The sequence below is a fragment of the Telmatherina bonti genome (genome assembly GCF_933228915.1).
Source record: "Telmatherina bonti genome assembly, chromosome: 11".
Lineage (NCBI taxonomy): Eukaryota > Metazoa > Chordata > Actinopteri > Atheriniformes > Telmatherinidae > Telmatherina > Telmatherina bonti.
The window spans coordinates 39,025,372-39,039,775 of NC_136629.1; the positions used below are offsets into that span (position 1 = coordinate 39,025,372).

A 14,404-nucleotide genomic window follows, 5' to 3' on the forward strand; every position below is an offset into this window, starting at 1 on the left:
CGAGACCGGACGTCATGTAAGAATTCATTCAACAATCCTGTCAGACAACTAGTTAACTAGTTAATGTGTTAAACTAAACAGCAAACATGCCACAAATTCATTTTACATCAACAAAGAATAATCTAGAGATGCACTGACAGATACTGGCCCCGAGGGGGTGGTCATCATCATCATCATCACCTGAACATGCTCTTCACAGATGCTGAATAAAACCAGTGATTGGTTCGGAGGTGTGTCGATCTCCAACATTCAGGTTTGGTTTCCAGTCCATGTTGCCATGGTGACACACCACAGAAAGACGGGTGTGTGTGTGTGTTCTTGTGCCAGACAAAGGTAGGTGGTTTCGGCTTTTACCTCCTGTTTCGGCTGTCAGCTGCAGTCTTCCTCAGAAGCTTCACGTGACGGCGGCGACGTGTCGTTTATCAGTTGTTAGTGGTGGGTGTGGCCAACCCGTTGGACTTGAACAGATCCACCAGGTTGACCACGCCTCCCACTGCTTGGTGTTATCTGGATGAGAGTCTCAGGTTTGCGAGAGCACGAAGGCTTCCTTATCATGTCTATGGCCTCCCTGATCCATCTTCTGTAGTTAGTCTCTGACCCAGTGGCGTGCACGTTTTCCCGTCCACGATGTGGTCATTACGTTTGAATGATCCGATACGGCTGATTGGAAATGTTCCTGTCGTGCTTTTTCTCTCTGAGTGAATGTGTGGTGGTACTTTACTGTTTCATTGCTTCTGTAAAGCCTCTGATGGATGACATGGTCTCTACGTTACCGTTTTGGTTTCATGTTGCTGTTTTGCTTCTGGTCTGTTTTTCTAGTTGATGACTCGTTGTTTCTCTTCGTTCTGACCCATATTGGATACATTTTACCTCCTTCTGTCTGTCTCCTTCCTCCGTTATGAAACTGGCCCGTTCCTAAGTCCTCTGACTACGGATACTTCGTGTGTCATGGGGAGTTTGGACGTCCTGGCCCAGGACAAACAGCTGATAAATGACACGTTGCAGCTCTAGGATGAAGATGAGGAAGACTGCAGCTGACAGTCGCAACATGTCGAGGTAAAAATGAGATCTTCCACCCGAACCTTTATCTGAAAGAAGAATCTGTTTATACACGTCTTTCTGACACTACCGTACAGCCCCTGCAGAGGATCAGATACTCTGCAGCCGACAGAAACGCTCCATCGATTGGTGCATCTCTAGTTATAGTCCATCAGATAAATGTTAGTTTTATTTATCTGAGTGTCACAACTTGGGAGATTCTAAAAGTTCAGCATTTCTACTAAAATATAGTAAAATTTATCTGAGTTGAGTGAGTACTAAAAGAATTTTCCTCCCAATTCGGCGAATATTCAACATCCACACTCAAAGTGTGTTTTTCCTGGCAGAAAAACAAAAACATGAAACGATTTCATTCTGTAATTACACATGGACATCTTACAAGCTTACAAAATATCCTCCGTTGAAGTCGTGTTGATTCATATCCGATCATTTCTGACACTTTAAAAGCTTGTCTAACATGTGACTGAGAGGCGGTGTTCCTGCAGCCTAACAGGCTCGACTTCTCCTGTTGTCCTGAAACAGATATGCCGTGCACTAACCTTTAGCTGTGTGTTGAAAGCATCTATTTCCAGCAGTTTGGCCCTGGTTTCCCGCTCCACAGCATCGAGCTGCTCTCTGAGCTGCTGTCTGCTGCTCTCTTTCTGCTCTATAGCCTTCTGCAGAGATGACAGACTGTCGCCTAAAAGCACAAAGACAGCACGAGACTGCATCAGTTCAGCCGGTTATGCTCCGATCCACTCAGGAAATTACTTTCATGACAAACTGCAGTTTTAGCAACTTGATCATCCTTCCATGTTTTAATCTCGCTCGCAGGAAAGCCTCGCCCCACCTGGACACGCTGCCAGCCTATCACAAGGCCTCAGCTCGATGACCACATGCTAATACGTGCCATGCAGGTTGGAGTAACTCCAACTGCTGGAAATGCTGAGAAAAGCATCAAACTTTATCCTACAGTCATTTAGCAGAAACCTTTATCCAAAGCAACTCGCATATGACAGATGGACAGGACTAAACTCTGTGTGTGTGTGTGTGTGTGTGTGCGTGTAGTACTCACGGTGCAAACTGTTCTGCTGAACCTGTTTTAACTGGTCATTCAGACTCTGTTTGTCAGGAATAAGCCTCCCCAGCCACTGCTGGGAGTCCTGCGTGTCAGCAGAAGACGGGACATGAAGATACCAGCGGAAATAACAACAGCTGCATTTTATTTAACGTGGAGGATTTTAAGCGGGTCTGATGGGTGTGTGTGTTTAACCAACCTGCAGCTGCTGTTGCAGCAACGTGATTTCAGCAATCCGTGTTTCTCTGGTCTGGTTGGTCTGCTCCACCTCCCTCCGCTGAGCCGACAGTCGGAACCGAACGTCCTTCAGTTTTCCCTCCAACTGCGTCTTCTTGTCATTCTGAGAAGCAGGATGTGAAGCCGATAAACACATCAGTCCATGCTTGCCTTACTCTCCTTCTTAGTCCTGATTCTCACTTTTAATGTGATGAAATAATATTTTAACAGGAAAACTAAAGCGTGTTCTCTTCTCTGTCCTGCTGCAAGCATGTCTGGGTGAACCAGCACCTGAAGGCAGGTAGAGAAAAGCCTTTTAGAGTCCACTCACCAGGGAACAACTTAAACTGGACAAAGCTGGAACTTTAGCCAGAAGCAACAACTTCATTTTTACAACTGACTTATTCTTTCTTTTTTTTTTTTTTTTTAACTTTTTATCTATTTATGACTTTTTGGGGACTGGTGGCCTATTTTTTATCTTGACCAGGAAAAGTGCGGTGAGACATGCGGTCCTCCACTCTGCCTCGAGGTCTTTTAACACCTACACCCCCCCCCCAACCACCACCAGGCCAGCTCTTTTTATGTAAACTTCAGGTAAGAATGACCAGCTGACGGACTGACCATGCAGGTGTTGGCTCTCCTCACCAGCTTACAGCTGTTTGCTTTGACAACATAAGACATGGGAAGCGCTACGTTCCCATGTTTACTGTCCAGCTGTTTAACTGGGAAGCGCTACGTTCCCATGTTTACTGTCCAGCTGTTTAACTGGGAAGCGCTACGTTCCCATGTTTACTGTCCAGCTGTTTAACTGGGAAGCGCTACGTTCCCATGTTTACTGTGTGTACGCAGCTTTGTGATTGGACGTGGACTTTTTATTCACCAGAGCCTCCAGTTCAAACTCCAGGGTTTTCTTCCTGGCCTTCAGCAGAACGATGCTCTCCTGCTCTCTGTTCCTCTGAGTCAGAAGCTCCTGCCGACGTTGCCGCTCCCACTCCAACTGACGCTGGCGCTCCAGTTCCCGTTTAGCTGCCTGGAGAACACAGGAAACACAAAGCTCGGGTTTAACTTCACAACACAGCAGAACAGCTTAAAGGAGTGCAAATAAAAGACATGCGCTGAACCATTGCAGCATATTGTAATCAGACGTTATTTTGCACAACATATCATCTTCTCCAGGGTGGAGGTGTGGCTGTTTCCTATCATCCTATCACGGTGGAGATGTGGCTGTTTCCTATCATCCTATCACGGTGGAGATGTGGCTGTTTCCTATCATCCTATCTCGGTGGAGATGTGGCTGTTTCCTTTCATCCTATCTCGGTGGAGATGTGGCTGTTTCCTATCATCCTATCACGGTGGAGATGTGGCTGTTTCCTATCATCCTATCACGGTGGAGATGTGGCTGTTTCCTTTCATCCTATCACGGTGGAGATGTGGCTGTTTCCTATCATCCTATCACGGTGGAGATGTGGCTGTTTCCTATCATCCTATCACGGTGGAGATGTGGCTGTTTCCTATCATCCTATCACGGTGGAGATGTGGCTGTTTCCTATCATCCTATCACGGTGGAGATGTGGCTGTTTCCTATCATCCTATCTCGGTGGAGATGTGGCTGTTTCCTATCATCCTATCTCGGTGGAGATGTGGCTGTTTCCTATCATCCTATCACGGTGGAGATATGGCTGTTTCCTATCATCCTATCACGGTGGAGATGTGGCTGTTTCCTTTCATCCTATCTCGGTGGAGATGTGGCTGTTTCCTATCATCCTATCACGGTGGAGATGTGGCTGTTTCCTATCATCCTATCACGGTGGAGATGTGGCTGTTTCCTTTCATCCTATCTCGGTGGAGATGTGGCTGTTTCCTTTCATCCTATCACGGTGGAGATGTGGCTGTTTCCTATCATCCTATCACGGTGGAGATGTGGCTGTTTCCTATCATCCTATCTCGGTGGAGATGTGGCTGTTTCCTATCATCCTATCACGGTGGAGATGTGGCTGTTTCCTTTCATCCTATCTCGGTGGAGATGTGGCTGTTTCCTATCATCCTATCACGGTGGAGATGTGGCTGTTTCCTTTCATCCTATCTCGGTGGAGATATGGCTGTTTCCTATCATCCTATCTCGGTGGAGATGTGGCTGTTTCCTATCATCCTATCACGGTGGAGATGTGGCTGTTTCCTATCATCCTATCTCGGTGGAGATGTGGCTGTTTCCTATCATCCTATCACGGTGGAGATGTGGCTGTTTCCTATCATCCTATCTCGGTGGAGATATGGCTGTTTCCTATCATCCTATCTCGGTGGAGATGTGGCTGTTTCCTATCATCCTATCACGGTGGAGATGTGGCTGTTTCCTATCATCCTATCACGGTGGAGATATGGCTGTTTCCTATCATCCTATCACGGTGGAGATGTGGCTGTTTCCTATCATCCTATCACGGTGGAGATATGGCTGTTTCCTATCATCCTATCACGGTGGAGATGTGGCTGTTTCCTATCATCCTATCACGGTGGAGATATGGCTGTTTCCTATCATCCTATCACGGTGGAGATGTGGCTGTTTCCTATCATCCTATCACGGTGGAGATATGGCTGTTTCCTATCATCCTATCACGGTGGAGATGTGGCTGTTTCCTTTCATCCTATCTCGGTGGAGATGTGGCTGTTTCCTATCATCCTATCACGGTGGAGATGTGGCTGTTTCCTATCATCCTATCTCGGTGGAGATGTGGCTGTTTCCTTTCATCCTATCTCGGTGGAGATATGGCTGTTTCCTATCATCCTATCACGGTGGAGATGTGGCTGTTTCCTATCATCCTATCACGGTGGAGATGTGGCTGTTTCCTATCATCCTATCACGGTGGAGATGTGGCTGTTTCCTATCATCCTATCACGGTGGAGATGTGGCTGTTTCCTATCATCCTATCTCGGTGGAGATGTGGCTGTTTCCTATCATCCTATCACGGTGGAGATGTGGCTGTTTCCTTTCATCCTATCACGGTGGAGATGTGGCTGTTTCCTATCATCCTATCTCGGTGGAGATATGGCTGTTTCCTATCATCCTATCACGGTGGAGATGTGGCTGTTTCCTATCATCCTATCACGGTGGAGATGTGGCTGTTTCCTATCATCCTATCACGGTGGAGATGTGGCTGTTTCCTATCATCCTATCACGGTGGAGATGTGGCTGTTTCCTATCATCCTATCTCGGTGGAGATGTGGCTGTTTCCTATCATCCTATCACGGTGGAGATGTGGCTGTTTCCTTTCATCCTATCACGGTGGAGATGTGGCTGTTTCCTATCATCCTATCTCGGTGGAGATATGGCTGTTTCCTATCATCCTATCTCGGTGGAGATGTGGCTGTTTCCTATCATCCTATCACGGTGGAGATGTGGCTGTTTCCTATCATCCTATCACGGTGGAGATATGGCTGTTTCCTATCATCCTATCACGGTGGAGATGTGGCTGTTTCCTATCATCCTATCACGGTGGAGATATGGCTGTTTCCTATCATCCTATCACGGTGGAGATGTGGCTGTTTCCTATCATCCTATCTCGGTGGAGATGTGGCTGTTTCCTATCATCCTATCTCGGTGGAGATGTGGCTGTTTCCTTTCATCCTATCTCGGTGGAGATGTGGCTGTTTCCTATCATCCTATCACGGTGGAGATGTGGCTGTTTCCTATCATCCTATCACGGTGGAGATGTGGCTGTTTCCTTTCATCCTATCACGGTGGAGATGTGGCTGTTTCCTATCATCCTATCACGGTGGAGATGTGGCTGTTTCCTATCATCCTATCACGGTGGAGATGTGGCTGTTTCCTTTCATCCTATCACGGTGGAGATATGGCTGTTTCCTATCATCCTATCACGGTGGAGATGTGGCTGTTTCCTATCATCCTATCACGGTGGAGATGTGGCTGTTTCCTATCATCCTATCACGGTGGAGATATGGCTGTTTCCTATCATCCTATCACGGTGGAGATGTGGCTGTTTCCTATCATCCTATCACGGTGGAGATGTGGCTGTTTCCTATCATCCTATCACGGTGGAGATGTGGCTGTTTCCTATCATCCTATCACGGTGGAGATGTGGCTGTTTCCTATCATCCTATCTCGGTGGAGATGTGGCTGTTTCCTATCATCCTATCTCGGTGGAGATGTGGCTGTTTCCTATCATCCTATCACGGTGGAGATGTGGCTGTTTCCTATCATCCTATCTCGGTGGAGATGTGGCTGTTTCCTATCATCCTATCTCGGTGGAGATGTGGCTGTTTCCTATCATCCTATCACGGTGGAGATGTGGCTGTTTCCTATCATCCTATCTCGGTGGAGATGTGGCTGTTTCCTATCATCCTATCACGGTGGAGATGTGGCTGTTTCCTTTCATCCTATCTCGGTGGAGATGTGGCTGTTTCCTATCATCCTATCACGGTGGAGATGTGGCTGTTTCCTTTCATCCTATCTCGGTGGAGATGTGGCTGTTTCCTATCATCCTATCTCGGTGGAGATGTGGCTGTTTCCTATCATCCTATCTCGGTGGAGATGTGGCTGTTTCCTATCATCCTATCTCGGTGGAGATATGGCTGTTTCCTATCATCCTATCTCGGTGGAGATGTGGCTGTTTCCTATCATCCTATCACGGTGGAGATGTGGCTGTTTCCTATCATCCTATCACGGTGGAGATATGGCTGTTTCCTATCATCCTATCACGGTGGAGATGTGGCTGTTTCCTATCATCCTATCACGGTGGAGATATGGCTGTTTCCTATCATCCTATCACGGTGGAGATGTGGCTGTTTCCTATCATCCTATCTCGGTGGAGATGTGGCTGTTTCCTATCATCCTATCACGGTGGAGATGTGGCTGTTTCCTATCATCCTATCACGGTGGAGATATGGCTGTTTCCTATCATCCTATCACGGTGGAGATGTGGCTGTTTCCTATCATCCTATCACGGTGGAGATGTGGCTGTTTCCTATCATCCTATCACGGTGGAGATATGGCTGTTTCCTATCATCCTATCACGGTGGAGATGTGGCTGTTTCCTATCATCCTATCACGGTGGAGATATGGCTGTTTCCTATCATCCTATCACGGTGGAGATGTGGCTGTTTCCTATCATCCTATCACGGTGGAGATGTGGCTGTTTCCTATCATCCTATCACGGTGGAGATGTGGCTGTTTCCTTTCATCCTATCACGGTGGAGATGTGGCTGTTTCCTATCATCCTATCACGGTGGAGATGTGGCTGTTTCCTATCATCCTATCACGGTGGAGATGTGGCTGTTTCCTATCATCCTATCACGGTGGAGATGTGGCTGTTTCCTTTCATCCTATCTCGGTGGAGATGTGGCTGTTTCCTATCATCCTATCACGGTGGAGATGTGGCTGTTTCCTTTCATCCTATCTCGGTGGAGATGTGGCTGTTTCCTATCATCCTATCACGGTGGAGATGTGGCTGTTTCCTATCATCCTATCTCGGTGGAGATGTGGCTGTTTCCTATCATCCTATCACGGTGGAGATGTGGCTGTTTCCTATCATCCTATCACGGTGGAGATATGGCTGTTTCCTATCATCCTATCTCGGTGGAGATGTGGCTGTTTCCTATCATCCTATCACGGTGGAGATGTGGCTGTTTCCTATCATCCTATCACGGTGGAGATATGGCTGTTTCCTATCATCCTATCACGGTGGAGATGTGGCTGTTTCCTATCATCCTATCACGGTGGAGATATGGCTGTTTCCTATCATCCTATCACGGTGGAGATGTGGCTGTTTCCTATCATCCTATCTCGGTGGAGATGTGGCTGTTTCCTTTCATCCTATCTCGGTGGAGATGTGGCTGTTTCCTATCATCCTATCACGGTGGAGATGTGGCTGTTTCCTTTCATCCTATCACGGTGGAGATGTGGCTGTTTCCTATCATCCTATCTCGGTGGAGATGTGGCTGTTTCCTTTCATCCTATCACGGTGGAGATGTGGCTGTTTCCTATCATCCTATCTCGGTGGAGATGTCCGCCTCACATGCAGCAGGTAATCACCGTACTCCTCTACATACCTCTCTCCTCTCGATCTCCTTGCGTCTCTCCTCTTCTCGCTGTCTCTCCAGCTCTCTCTGCTTTTCAAGTTGTTTTTCCAGTTCCTGCTGCCGTCTCCTCTCTTGCTCCAGGCGCTCGCGCTCCTGAAATACAAACAACTTTATTTCTCATGCAGCACATGGTTTCAGTGCTAAATGCAACTGGTGGCTGATGGAGCCTTAAACCAGTTTAAACTGTGCAAACAGTGTGGAAAGGAGAAACGGGTCTACCTTCCTCTCCTGTTCCTCCCTCTCCAGCGCTGCCAGCCTCTCCTGCTCTTTTCTCTGCTGCTCCTGCAGAGCCTGGCGCCTCTTCTCCAACTCCAGGTTCCCTCGCTCGAAGTTCTCCCTCTTCTTATCTTCAAACGTCACTGTGAGCATGGCGGTAAGCAAACACATGGAACTTGTGAAAAGATGTTGCTATACTAATATATATTTAGACGAGAGGAGGAGAAACTGAAGGCCACTACGGTTCTTTCATCCGTACAGAAAGAGAATAAATGTAAATGAATTATCTTTGTCTTATTGGAGCCTTTTGCAAGCAGACATCACCAGTCGACTGAAGAGACGAGTGTCAGCGATGTGTCTGCAGGCTGATCTGTGACACATTAACAAAAGCAAGTCTGAAGAGGTGTCCTGCTCCGGTCCTCGAGGGACACCATCCTGCAGGTTTTCAATGTGTCCCTGCTCCAACGCACACAAGTCTTTATGAGGTGTTGGATGCATTTAAGATGAGTCCGGTGTGTTGAAGGTAGACTCGATGGAAACCTGCAGGACTGCAGCCCTGAAGGTCCCACTTTGGAGACGACTGATGTGGAAAAGGAGATTTATGGGGCATTCAGAAACCAGGAGGGTCCGGGGAAATCAGTTTAATGGGTGAGGGTGCTGAACAGATTGGGGAACATATCTTTAACGTGTAGAATAAAAAAACATGGTTAAGACAGATTATTCTGGTTAATCAGCCGTTAAATGACAGAAAATCAATGTTAAACTGAAGCATGAGTTAAGATTTTATGCTAATTTGCATATTTCTGTCTATAAACAACAACAGTACCGCTGGTTAGGAAATGTCTCCCAGCAACACCAGCAAGGTTTTCCTAAATGTGGAGGAAAACTCTGGAATGATCTCAGAAAAAAGAAATCCAAGCCAGCCACGTTCCCACTGACCGGTCTGAAGTGAATAATCTAGACGGTGAAGGTCTACGCTGCTGGTGGTTGGTTAGAGGAAGCGGGACATCTGTTCCACCGTGTGCAGGAAGATCCAGGTCAGTCCTGCAGTCTGCAGGCTGGAAACAGCTGGACGGTCACATTGCTCTAATGTTTGCCAGGTCAGCAGTTTTCCTTCCTTTCAATGTGCATCTTGTCACGATTCACACAAAGACGTTCAGATGACATGAAAGTTTTTGCATCTTTTGGTGGATTTCCATCAGGATAGTCCGCTAGACTCTGTCCGGTTGGAGACTCTATCTGGTTTGGGACTGGGTCCAGCTGTAGGGGGGTGTATCCATGCGGATCGTGTTCACGCTGCACTTTGGTGAAACCAGCCAAACCATTAGAATAATATCTCCCCATTCCCACCAGAGGTGGCGCTGCACTAGTATTTAGCAGAAGAGAGGACCAGACCGGCGTGTTTTTACAAGTGTGTTTACAAGTTAGTAAACACGTTTATTTGTTAGTAAACATGTTTAGTTGTTAGTAAACGTGTTTACTAGTTAGTAAACACCAGTAGTTAGTTAGCTGGACAGCACTTGCTGGCACCAATAGAGGCAGTGAGAAGGGCCGTAGGGCTCGATTCCTGACCGTAGGTGCCACTGAATCTGCAGCTACCGAAGAAGAAGAAAGAAAACAAGAAATCTCTTGGTTGATGCAGGAAAACTTCCTTTTCCAGCTGTCGTCTGCTTCCTGCCTCAGGACCCATTTAGACGGACCAGAGTTTACATGTTTGTTGCACATCAGCCACAAACAAAGCAGACTTTCTGAAAAGCGTTAAGCTGGTTTAATTCAATTCAATTCAATTCAACTTTATTTATATAGCGTCAAATCACGGCAATGCCATCTCAAGACGCTTTACAGACAGAGGGGAAAAAATAATAAAAGCCAATTTATAACAGCCTATATAAGGAAACCAACAGATTGAGTTGAGTCCAACTCAATCTCCCATCCTGAGCAAGCACACTGGCAACAGTGGGAAGGAAAAAACTCCCTTTTAACAGGAAGGAAACCTCCGGCAGAACCCGGCTCAGGACAGGCAGCCATCTGCCTCTGCTGTGTGGGGGGAAGAGGACAGAAAGACAACAGACAACAGGAACTGCTACTCCCGGCCAGGAGACCTGCTGAGACAGGAGACATACATGTTAATGATGCAACACTGTTATGGGGGGGGGGGGGGGGGGGGGGGGGTAAAAGAAAGAGATAAAGAGAAAGAAGCTCAGTGTATCAGGAAATGTCCCCCAGCAGTCTAAACCTATAGCAGCATAACTAAGGGATGCTAACCATCCCTAGCTATAGGACTTATCAAAAAGATAAGTCTTCAGCCTAGTCTTAAAGGTGGGGAGGGTGTCTGCTTCCCTAACACTAACTGGGAGCTTATTCCATAAGAGAGGGGCCTGATAACCAAAGGCTCTGCCTCCTGCTCGGCTCTTTGAGACTCTAGGAACCACAAGTAAGCCTGCAGTCTGCGAACGAAGTACTCTACTTGGTATATAAGGAACTATGAGGTCTTTGATATATAGTGGTGCTTGGTTGTGGAGGGCTTTATATGTAAGGAGAAGGATTTTAAATTCTATTCTAGATTCAACAGGCAGCCAATGAAGAGAGGCTAAAACTGGAGAAATATGATCTCTCATGCTGGTTCTGGTCAGGACTCTGGCTGCAGAATTCTGGATCAGCTGAAGGCTTTTCAGGGCATATTTAGGACAGCCCAGTAATAGAAAGTTACAGTAATCTAGTCTCGAAGTAACAAAAGCGTGAACCAGTTTTTCTGCATCACTCCGAGACAGAATGTCCCTAATTTTGGCTATATTACGTAAATGAAAGAAGGCTGTTTTAGTAACCTGCTTAATATGTGGGCCAAAGGACAGGTCAGGGTCAAATATTACTCCAAGGTTTCTCACTGTAGCACTGGAAGCTAAAGTAATGCCATCCAGGTTCATTACAAAACCGGAAAATTTAGCTCTGAGTTTTTCAGATCCAACGAGAATTACTTCAGTCTTATCTGAGTTTAAGAGGACAAAATTTCTAGACATCCAAGTCTTTATGTCTATGAGACAATTTTGTAGCCTATTGGGCTGATTTGTTTCATCTGGTTTAAAGGATAAGTATATATGAGTATCATCTGCATAACAATGAAAGTTTATTCCATGCTGTCTAATAATTTTGCCTAAAGGGAGCATATATAGCGTGAAGAGTACTGGTCCAAGTACAGAACCTTGAGGAACTCCATGACTTACTGTAGTTTGTGAGGAGGACTTGTCATTTACATGAACGAACTGAAGTCTATCAGATAAATATAATTTAAACCAGCTTAACGCTGTACCTGTAATTCCAATCACCTGTTCTAGTCTTTGTAACAGAATGTTATGATCGACTGTATCAAATGCAGCACTAAGATCAAGCAAGATAAGTACGGACACAAGTCCTTTGTCTGAGGCCATAAGAAGGTCATAAGTAACTTTCACCAATGCTGTCTCAGTGCTATGATGAGCTCTAAATCCTAACTGAAACTTCGCATAAATTATTTCTGCTCAGGTGGGCATGTAGCTGAGCTGAAACTATTTTCTCCAGAATTTTGGACATAAACGGGAGGTTAGATAGAGGTCTATAATTTGCTATCACCTCTGGATCCAGAGATTGCTTTTTAAGTAAAGGCTTGATTACAGCAGTTTTAAATGATTGTGGTACATATCCTGTCACTAAAGACATATTGATAAGATTTAGTAGTGATGTATTAATTAAAGGGAAAATGTCCTTAAAGAGGCTCGTTGGGAGAGGGTCTAAGATACAGGTGGATGGTTTAGATGAAGCTATTATTTTAGTTAATTCAGAGGGTTGGACAGGACAGAAACTATTTAGACACAAGTCAGATCCTGGTTCTAAGGATGCTTCGGAGACCACAACAGGCTCAACATTATAGGTAGAAGGAAGAGTATTGTGAATTTGATCTCTAATAGTGTCAATTTTATTCCTGAAAAAATACATGAAATCATCACAGCTAAGTGAGAAAGGAATACATGGCTCCACAGCGCTCTGGCTCCTAGTAAGCCTAGCTACAGTGCTGAAAAGAAACCGAGGGTTGTTTTTGTTTTCCTCTATCAATGATGAATAATAAGCTGTTCTTGCCGTACGTAAGGCTTTTTTGTATACGATTAAACTTTCTTTCCAGGTTAAGCGAGACTCCTCTAGTCCTGATGAACGCCATCTGTTTTCCAAACGCCTTGACGCCTGTTTTAGAGCTCGAAGCTGGGAATTAAACCAGGGAGCCTTCATAATCTTACCTAATTTCTTCTTCTTTAGGGGAGCAACATTATCCAAGGTTGTACGCATTGAAGCTGTTATAGTATCAGCATGTTGATCAATCTGAGCAGGAGTAAGGCTTAAAGGGGGACTCTCAGTCATGCTAACACATGGTAGAGGGGAAAAAATTGATTCAATTGATTGTTTAAATTTTGTAATATTATTGTCTGATAAACATCTACTATAGTAGAATTTATTTTTGGTCAGTGAGTAATCAAATAAAGTGAATTCAAAGGTTAATAAGAAGTGATCGGACAAGACAGGGTTTTGAGGAAATACTTTGAGCTTATCAGTCTCAATACCAGATGTTAGAACCAGATCAAGAGTATGACCATGAGAGTGAGTGGCTCCATGGACATTTTGTGAAAACCCAATTGAGTTTAGAATAGAGCTAAAGGAAATGTTTAAACTATCATTTTCATCGTCAACATGAATATTAAAATCACCTAGTACAATGACCTTATCAGTAGTCAGCACTAACTCAGACAAGAGATCAGAGAATTCGGTCAGAAACTCGGAGTAAGGTCCAGGTGGGCGATACACTAATGCTAAAAGGAGCGGTTTCTCTCAATTCCATTTTGGGTGAGATAAATTTAATGTCAGGAATTCAAAGGATTTATAGTTAGTTTTGTGCTTAGGATTAATTAATAATTCTGACTGAAAAATAGCTGCAACACCTCCTCCTCTGCCTGTAGTTCTAGGAATGTGAAAGTTTAAATAGTTAGCTGGCGTAGCTTCATTAATACTAACATAATCCTCTTGCTGTAACCAGGTTTCCGTAAGACCGAATAAATCAATGTGGTGATCACCTATCAAGTCATTGACTAATAAAGACTTATTTGGGAGGGATCTAATATTCAGTAGGCCACACTTTATTGTCTTATTTTCAGATTTTATTAGATCCATTGTTTTTATTTTTATGAGGTTTTCACGATTAACCCCAGAAGTGTTTTTGTGTTGTTTAATTCTTACTGCTGGGAAGTTGTATAAGGTCGGAATGGGGTTTTGGGTGGGCGGCGGCAGGTGGGAAGCTGCAGAAAAGTGTGTAGGACTACAATTCTGCCTCCTGGTCCCAACCCTGAGTTGTCAATTTAGCTGACTAATAAAAGAGTCCATATTGCTAGATAAGAGAGCGGCTCCATCCAACGTGGGATGGATGCCATCTCTCCTAATAAGACCAAGCTTTCCCCAAAAAGCGCTCCAATTATCTATAAAACCCACGTTGTTATCGGGACACCACCTAGACAACCAGCGGTTGAAGGATGACATGCGGCTAAACATGTCATCGCTGATTAAATTTGGCAAGAGACCAGAGAAAACTACGGAGTCTGACATGCTCTTGGCAAAGTTACACACCGAAGCAACATTAATTTTAGTGACCTCCGATTGGCGTAACCGGGTGTCGTTACCGCCGACGTGAATTACAATCTTACGGTATTTACGTTTAGCCTTAGCCAGCAGTTTCAAATACGATTCGACGTG

At 45.3% G+C, this 14,404-nt stretch overlaps 1 protein-coding gene across 1 annotated transcript in view; it reads right to left on the reverse strand.

Annotated features, from left to right (window-relative positions):
• Positions 1–14,404, reverse strand: part of itsn1 (intersectin 1 (SH3 domain protein)) — a 119,664-nt gene that overhangs the window by 75,709 nt on the left and 29,551 nt on the right. Inside the window, exons 12-17 of the mRNA XM_079249009.1 lie at positions 8,642–8,781; positions 8,393–8,515; positions 3,213–3,362; positions 2,316–2,456; positions 2,114–2,201; positions 1,599–1,738 (exon numbers count right to left, since the gene is read on the reverse strand). Coding sequence (XP_079105135.1) covers positions 1,599–1,738; positions 2,114–2,201; positions 2,316–2,456; positions 3,213–3,362; positions 8,393–8,515; positions 8,642–8,781 — 782 coding nt within the window. The remainder of the gene's footprint in view (positions 1–1,598; positions 1,739–2,113; positions 2,202–2,315; positions 2,457–3,212; positions 3,363–8,392; positions 8,516–8,641; positions 8,782–14,404) is intronic.